This window comes from Myotis brandtii, unplaced genomic scaffold, assembly GCF_000412655.1.
Source record: "Myotis brandtii unplaced genomic scaffold, ASM41265v1 scaffold48, whole genome shotgun sequence".
Taxonomy (NCBI): Eukaryota; Metazoa; Chordata; class Mammalia; order Chiroptera; family Vespertilionidae; genus Myotis; species Myotis brandtii.
In genome coordinates this window covers 4756702-4765579 of record NW_005368341.1, presented here as the reverse complement: position 1 = coordinate 4765579, position 8878 = coordinate 4756702, and the positions used below count along the sequence as shown (strand labels likewise).

General features: G+C 37.9%; 2 protein-coding genes across 9 annotated transcripts in view; one reads left to right on the top strand and one right to left on the bottom strand.

Moving 5' to 3' along the window:
- Positions 1 to 89: 89 nt before the first annotated feature.
- The window catches only part of ASB4 (ankyrin repeat and SOCS box containing 4), a 127541-nt gene continuing 118752 nt past the window's right edge, over positions 90 to 8878 (top strand). Inside the window, exons 1-2 of the mRNA XM_014547557.1 lie at positions 90 to 147; positions 2182 to 2247. Of these exons, the coding sequence (XP_014403043.1) occupies positions 90 to 147; positions 2182 to 2247 (124 nt within the window). The remainder of the gene's footprint in view (positions 148 to 2181; positions 2248 to 8878) is intronic.
- The window catches only part of PON2 (paraoxonase 2), a 30349-nt gene continuing 23945 nt past the window's right edge, over positions 2475 to 8878 (bottom strand). For 7 of the 8 annotated variants that reach the window (XM_014547585.1, XM_014547587.1, XM_014547589.1 and 4 more), the window contains 3 exons: positions 6165 to 6246; positions 5347 to 5475; positions 4079 to 4716 (listed from right to left, as the gene is read on the bottom strand). In XM_014547585.1, coding sequence (XP_014403071.1) covers positions 4558 to 4716; positions 5347 to 5475; positions 6165 to 6246 — 370 coding nt within the window. In that variant the 3' untranslated portion in view covers positions 4079 to 4557. Of the gene's footprint in view, positions 2563 to 4078; positions 4717 to 5346; positions 5476 to 6164; positions 6247 to 8878 lie in introns of those variants that run through there. The other variant, XM_014547586.1, reaches the window with a different exon arrangement.

Below are 8878 nucleotides of genomic sequence, written 5' to 3'. Positions count from 1 at the left end.
TTGGCAGCTTTGCCAAGAACACACCCACTGGTGGGTGGATAGAGGGAGTTTGCTGCTAAAAGCTGCGTAATTCAAGCTCAGCTCCTCAAATGAACTGCCGGGAGCTCCGGGAACGCGTTCCGAGCCCCAACATCAGGTTTCTGGAAGGCAAGAAGTGAGTTGAGCTGGAGAATTGCTCTCAAGACAGTGGGAGAGCTGACAAATGCATATAACATAATCGAAGCGTAGAGCTTTAACACACCCTTCTCCAAGTTCCCTAGAACAAGGCCTTCGCGTCCTGCTTCCCAATCTGAATAGGGCGGACACCCAGGTCAATTTGTTGGATGGGTGGATTTGTGGCTATCAGTAACCCCGCCACCAACACCATTGTTGATGGAATAATGAAAAATTGGGAAAAGTGGGGAAAAAATAGACTAAGTTACAGGAAGTTGAGCAGAGTAGGTGGTGGTGTGTGTGTGTGTGGGGGGGGGATAGCTTTGGGTGGCAGTTAGGCTATCAAAAGCCTCCTTGATCCTTCTTTCTTCTGGGTCTTCTGTTCCTACCAGGTGAAGAATGCATGTCCCCTCTCCTAAAGATGACCAGGCTGGGGGGAGAGGGGCTGAGGGTGGGGAAGGCTGAGGAGTCTGAGCAAAGCAAAGTAGCATCTTCTGGCATGATCTGTTTTTATTTACAAACAGAAAGAAACAGTAGTTCTAATGCATTCAAACTGAGTAAATGTGTGTTGAGAGAACAGGATTCACTCAACCTGGAACTGAAAGAAATGGTAGTTCTAGTGAGTTCAACTGAGTAAATGTGTGTTGAGAGAACAGGATTGACCCGGCCTGGAGATAGTAAGAGAAGAAAAGGTGGCCCCTGATCTATGGGGTAGATAGGAAATGGGTTGGAGAGGGAAAATACTGGTACAGAGGTGCTCACTTGGAAAACTTTTGGATAAGAAGTAATCGAGGGCTCAACGTGGGGCTGGCAGTGGAGATAGGAGAACAGCTTTGAGCTCTCAGTTGGAGATAGAATCAGGTCAAGCTTCTGATGCTTAAGGACAAAGACAAAATCAAGGATGACTGCAAGGATATTAATTTTGCAGTACAGACAGTCCCTGACTTATAATAGTTTGATTCACCATTGTTTGACTTTACAAAGGTGTGAAAGTGATGCACATTCAGTAGAAACTGTACTTGGACTTGCGAATTTTGATCTTTTTCAGGGCTAGTGATATGCAGTAGCATAGTCTCTCATATGCTGGGCAGCGGTAGTGAGCTGCAGCTCCCTGTCCGCCATGCAATCACCAGGGTAAACAGCTGCAATTCTACAGATGTGATTTTCAACTGGTGTGCCACAATAATTTTTAAAACATGCAATAACTATTTAATCAGGGGCACTGACCTCTTTTCCCTTAGATTGTCAAATAAAATAAATGACAGCAGCCAACACAATAGCTTTCTGATGTGAAAGGATCAAAATTATACCTATTTTTTGTTGGATCAGCACAAATATGTAATTGTGCCGCAGAATTTTAATAATTAGTTTATGTGTGCCATGAGATTTTTTAAAAAGGTTGAAAATCACTGTTCTACAGTGTACTGTGTTGACGGTGTATTTCGGATATTGTGTTCTGCACATGGTTAACATAGGCTAGGCTAAGCTATGATGTTCAGTAGGTTAGTTGTATTAAATGCTTTTTTTATGGTATCCCCAACTTGCTTTCAAATGACTCAGAAAAATAAAAGCCTCTATACTTGGAAAAACAAAGCAATGTTGCAAATTGATAGCTGGTGATTGGTAGATATAGGTAAAGTGAATACAGGTAGTCATTGAACTGGCTTTTCAATTTTTCCCCAGTTCTAAACTTTTCAAAGTTGGGGAGGATTGGTTTCTCTAAATTGTTCTCTAATCACATTTGCTTAGTTCCTTCTAATCACTCTATCTATGTATCTATCTATCTATCTAATCATCTATTTTCTCATTTGTTGAATCTCTTAGAATATAAGCAGTGTCTGGTTCACTATTGTATCCTAATGCCTAACTCAGGGATAGCTACAGAAAAGCTATTTAGTATACTAAAAATTTTAAAGTGAACTGAAAGTTATTTTTTTGTAGTTAAAAACTAGAGTAGGCTCTTTTATCTTCTTCTCTGCCTTCTTTTTATAGAATAAAAATCTTGAAAACCAGGAGCAGGAAGCTAAGAGAGCTACTGGGCTTCTCCCAACCCTTCTCCTTCTCACACATGGAAATCCTTTCATGGAAAGCCAAGTGAGTAATGAAAACTACAAGTAGCCAAAGAAAGGTGGAGGTGGGTGGTGTGGTGGTGGGTGCTATTAGTTCTTCACTGCTTTGCCAAGTACACATTCCCCAGCCTAGGTAGGTTGTGACTCCAAGAAATAATTAAACTCAACAAGTCAAACTCTAGAAAAAAGATCGGCCTTAGATTATTTATTATTAACCAGTTACATAAGCAATACACAAAATGAGAAAAAAAATGCTGTAATATAGCTTATATTTTATTTTCCTTGTTCCCTGTATTCGATATTCATGTTTACATTTAGCTGTTGTAGAAGAATGGAGGTACTGTGAAAAAACAAAAGGATATTTATTGTCACTGAACCGGATCTCGGATTAAAAGGAATTAGCATGCAGACACACACACGCACACGCACACACATGTGCTCTCGACCTATATCCACCTGGTGGTGGCATAGCCCAATTGCAATTTCAGTCTTTTTGAATGACTTGATCTCTTAATAACCAACCAAATTGTTAAAACTCAATACATGATCACAGTAAGAGCACCATAAATAAACACACAATATACTTATGATAAAATAGAACCCTTCATGGCCCAGAGGCCAAAGTTTTTTAAAAATTATTTTTGTATTTCTAAGACAAGTAATATATGTGCTTATTAACTTATATTACTTTTGTCCAAATAAAATTTCTAATAAGTACAATAAAAACAAGTTTATTTTGTACCTACTGTATTCTGGTACTTTTAACAAAAGTAGCTTTTTAGACAGTCATTGTTATAATCTAAAATTAAAATTTATGCTACTTGGTTTTGGATCCCTAGTGAATAGTATTTAATCTTGCTTTGTTCATCTATGACTTAACATTTTCCTATGGATAATGGAAACAGCAAAAAACTGTAATTATTTTAGCAAAAAATAGTTCCAAGGTATGTTAGTAACTGAGTATTTAAAAATGTAAACACAGGCCAAATGAACAGAGGCCAGGTTTAAGAAAACTTCTGTAATTTACATTAAAAAGCCATTAAATGACTCATCTAAAAGCAGAAATCCAACTAATATGTAAAAAAATGAAATAAACTGTATATGAGAGAAAAGAGTCAATAACAAGATACTCGTTAGTTCTGTGGCGGTAGCTTTCTGTAAAGTGGGAGCTGGTACAGCCTCTGGCATCAGACATAGAGGACCACCCCTTACTGGGTGTGTGACTGAACATCTGTGAAATGTTAACAGTGATATAATATCAATACCTACTCTCTCGGGGCTGTATTTAGGATTAAACGAGATAATGAATGGACCATTTTTAGTGCATTGTTTGGCACTTGGTAAGTAACACAAATATTTTGATGATAATGATGCTGAAGATGGGGAATACCATGAGAAGTGAAGTAAAGTGCTTTTTGGTAAGTTACAATGGAAAGTCTCTCTCAAGGGCTTAAGGTGGTTTTATAGGAAATAGGAAGTACAGTCAGTGGAAAGAACTGTACTAGGCCCTGGACAGCTGACTTCAATCTCTCCTGATGAAGTTCACAGTTGAGTTCAATGAGGAGTTTGCTTTACCTTCCAGCCCCAACATTGATCTCTTCTTTGTAAGCAAAGTAGGCAGAGAGCTGATGGAACACTCCATACCAATGGAGAATTTGAGTTGCCCCATTTAGTTGATTGTTTTATTTTATTCAAATAAAGAGCTCATTTACATTCAGCTCTCAATGAGAAAGGAGAGAAATTAACATTGCCAAACATTGCCATGCCTGCTTGTCCCAAAGAAACTCCACGAGGAAACAGCCACTTTCCCATAGTCCCTGAGGACCTGCCTTGAGAATGAAACACAGACCAAATTATTATAGGATTTTAGTTAGTTTTTAATATAACTCCAACTCTTTAATAGTAAACAATGATGTAAGTACAAAATATCCACACACGTTACCTATCAGTAGTTCCGAACAGTCACGGGGTCACACTGTTAGAGTAGAGGTCACTCACATTTTAAGGAAATGGGATCTACCCTGATTCAGTGGAATTCATGCTCTGGCAGTTGGAAGAAGGAGGTGAGGCTTATTTTGTGCAAAGTATATTCACTTTACCGAAAGCAGCTTTCTTCTCTCTCCTTTACTTGGCATTTAAAAAGAAAACCTGTTCATTTTCCTTTATGTTAAAAGTGCAACAAGGACTGAAGGGGCCTTTCCTTCCTGAAATAAAATTAACTATACACGTCATACATCCTGGCTCAGCTTTACTAGTTAAATTCCCTCAGAACGAGCCATTTATTGAAAACTAATTGTTAAGAGAAGTGAGCACACTTGCATACCCAAAGTCCATGTTAGAGCTCACAATACAGGGCTCTGTGGTACAAAGTGCCTATGAGCAGCTTCCTATCGTATACTGAGGCCACAGAACTTCCCTGGAGAACAGATCCATTGTTGGCATAAACTGTGGTTACTGTGGGCTTCTCTGAGAGAATATTCTGGATGCGGAGAACCTATTCAGGAGAGACAAAGGATTACTATAGAACCGCCATACATCCACATCTCTCCATCACCAATGATCCCTGTCTCCCACAATGAAACAATGATTAAGAGGACATGCTGTTGAAAAATAGCAGTTACCAACCTTTTTTAATGCTTAAATTAAAGTACTTTCTTAAACCTTCAAAGAAAGTACTTTCTTAAACTATCTAGTTATTTCCTGCCAACACAGGATTTAGTGTTATTATAGTAATTGAGCATTAATAGGAATACTTCCACACTAATGTGCCTACTTTCACACAACTTTAGTTTGAACAAAAGCCATGTCATGTGGTGAGCTGACGATAAGCCAGGTATTTAAAAATTGCCAGGATACCACATAGGGAGGCCACATGTCTTTATAAAAATGCCTTTTGACTAGCTGCCACCATAATTTCATACATCAAAAGATTACCTTTCTAAAAGTATTTGAGCAATGTGAAATTCTGCCAATTATTGGCTTAAAGCAATTACAAAACCACTACATTAGTTTACTGTATTATTGGTTTAAAAGGACTACATCAACCATCCCCATGACGGTTTATTGTATTAGTAGTTCAAAAAGACTTGAATAATTAAGGTTGAAAAACGAAAACTATAAAAACCTGTGAGGAAGGAGGATTGTTTGGGTCATAAATGAAGAGCTTCTGGCCGTTAGGATGACAGCCTACCAAGATGTCCCCCGAGGAAGGATCAATAGATAAATTATCCACCAGTGTATCCAACTTGAGTACCTTCCAAATTAAAAAATGTCAATAGTTAAATAACATGGGAAACTTGATTAAATAATTCAGGGCTAACCTTTTCTGTCTTGGTGCATGGGGGGGGGGGGCCACCTCCCTGCTGCCAGCCTTTTAACACCAATATTGGTTCAAATAAATTTAATCAACTGATTTAGAGCCACTTTTCATCTTCCCTGAAATTAAGAAAGTTAGGCTGAGAACCAAACTCTAAAACATGAACTCCTTAAAAGATGTATAATGATCAGTGAGCTCAAAGAACTCATTCAAAGCAAAATAGGAAATTCTTAATCTAAAATATGTGTTGTCAAGTAGGAAGAAAATAATAATGGTGTGGTACCCAATTTCTACCTTCATTTATTATTAAAAGAAATGATAGCATGCATAAATCTTCATTTCAGAATTCATCTATTAGTCTTTTCAATTGGGAAAATTCTTATTGGAATGCATCAGGTGACATATCATTCCCAGCCCACCGCTGCATGTAATGCCGGTCAGTCCTCATGACTGCTGGAATAGGAGACTTGGCCGGTTATACCACGGTAATATTTAAAAACCCAAAATAGCAACACTGGCATCCATAGTCTGTTCTAAGTGAGGTATTGCAAAAGCATAGTATAACTATGCAATTTCAAAGTATATTAGATTAATGTTGACTTTATATATAAAAAGAAATATTTTACCTTCACTTTAGTTAAATTCATATTATGCTGTTTTTCCAAAACATGAATTTCATGAGCCAATATATCAGCTACATAGATGTACCTTTGCAGAAAGGACACATTGGTTAGAGTTCCATGACAACATAAAGCTTCATTAATACAGTATGCAAGAATGAGTCTTAATAACCTGCCGAGAAGGTAATCAATGGTGGGCCCTCAAGCAATGCTTGATAAAGGTCAATTTTTATTTAAAAAGTAAGCTTTCAAAATCAATTCTGTGTTGCTACAACAATCACGGAATTGTTCAATTATTTTTCAAAAGGTTTGTAAGGAAAAGTAATATAGGATGTCATTATGAATATAAAGTCTGTGATATTTGCCACTGAGAGGACAATGAAATAGATGTTTGGCTTCAGAAAAAAAGGTTTTATATTTCACAATATAATTTGATACTTATACATATCATTTACATGTTATGGTACAGAACAGTACACATTTTACTACAATGTGTATTAACATATTTAATTACATATTGAAAATTTTAAGCATAAGAGTTAAGTATCTATTCAGAACAATCTGTCTAAAGGGTGAATTAATGGACTACTTTATGGTAATTTCCCTCATTGAATTGACCGTTCCATGGCAACTGTTCTATTGAGCAATTATCACGTGTAAAGCCATGAACTCAGTATTGTGACAGATAGAAACATGAAAAAGACACAGCCTTTTTCCTGAAAAGTTTATAGTATATTGGAATGATCGGACTGCTTTATACACATTAAACAATAATGCCCACGACTGCTACCATAAGAAATACTTCCGGTCTAGAGACTGAAGAAATATCTAATTCTTGAGAACACAGAAGGGCTCACAAAGGAAGGGGGATCTGCAGTGATATGGAACTAGAGACTGGAGTTGAGGATATGAGGACAAAACACCATCAAGACAGGCGAAAACATGTGAGCAAAGGCACAGGGGCAAGAATGAGAAAGGCATGTTTGCTAAATAATGAGTTCTTTGTCTAAAGCATGGGCTGCACCAAAACAGTAGAAAAGGGAGGTCTGAGTTAGCCTATTAAAGAAATTCCAACCTTTAGCCTGCCTTGATTTAATAAGCAATTGGGTTCCGCTGAATTTTTAGAATAACAAGGAGGCATGATAACAAATAGTCATTCCATTCAACAATTACTGGGCATTTGCTTTGCACCTGGCAGTGCTCAGCATGAGTCCAAGATGAAGCAGACAGAACTCCCTCTTTTGGAGGCTCTTAAAGGCTAGTGAAATACAGAGAGAAAAATTGGCAGCAGTGGCAGAGAATGGAAGTGGACTGGAAACAAGTTGGAAGGATGTCTAACACTCCAGCCAGAGAGAATGAGAAACTAAGCCAGGCAGATGTCAGTGGAAAGGAAAGAGGGTGAGAGTAGCGGATAGACACAAAGGTAGAACCAACACAACTTGCTCACTGATTAGCAAGGAATGGTGCAAGAGGAGGAGTTAAAGCTGAAGCCCCTTTTAGTATTATCTTTTAGTTTGAATGATTGCAAAGTTTGACTCTCAGAAAGATGAGGGTTGGAAAGAAAAACAGATTTGGCTGGAGAAGTTGCACTGGGTCAGTTATAGACAATTTAAATTAAATGATTACACATTCATTTTCTGTAGTCAACCAGAGAGAAGAAATTGTGTCATGAAAATAAAGACATTTGGTTGTCAAGGACTGCCAAATTTATTTCGTATTATATTTGTAGTAGTTTAAATTGTTCAGAGGGCTAAGGCAGTAAAAGGGAAAGTTAATAAAGAATATATCATCCTTTCTATAAGCTGTGGTTTTATATGTGGAACATATAAAAATAGTAAGATACTTATGGAGGGCAATTTGAAAATATCTATTAAAGATGTTTAAGGGGCTCACTTGTCGAGCAAACAGGTCTATTTTAAGGGTCTGTCTGTGCAAATGTGTAAGAGGAGGGGCTCATTAGCACCACATTTAGCCAGCGCCCAGCTGGCATTTGAACCTGGGTCTGTATGACTCCCAAATCTGAAGATTTAGGCATTATACCATAAAGCTACCCTAGTGAGTTTTTCCTTTTAAAATATTTGGATAAGTTTAAGTGGTAAATGAGAAATATAAGATGGTATTTATACAGAAAAAATTAACAGCCTACATATCCATCAACAGAGAATGGGTTAAATTAGTTTAGTAATATACAGCCAATATAACAATGACATATTCATTTAAAAGGGATCACCTACCTGATACTTTGATATGTATTTGTAAATATGATCCCATCTTATTAAAAATTACATTTATAAAACTAGATTCTATAATGATATATACCAAAAATTAGACATTGTATGTAAACATATAATATATAAATACTAGAGGCCTGGTGCATGAAATTTGTGCACCCAGCGGGGGGTCCCTCAACCCAGCCTGCACCCCCTTGCAGTCTGGGAGCCCTTGGAGGATGTCCGACTGACATCCTTAGTGCTGCCACGGAGGCGGGAGAGGCTCCTGCCACCAACACTGCGCTTGCCAGCTGTGAGCCCGGCTGAGGGCTTCTGGCTGAGTGGCATTCCCTCTGTGGAAGCACACTGACCACCAGGGGGCAGCTCCCTGGTGGTCAGTGCACGTCATTGCGACCGGTCGTTCAGCTGTTTGGTTGATTTGCATATTGGCTTTTTATTATATAGAATAGTACATATAATTACATAGTTAATATGTTATATGTACATATT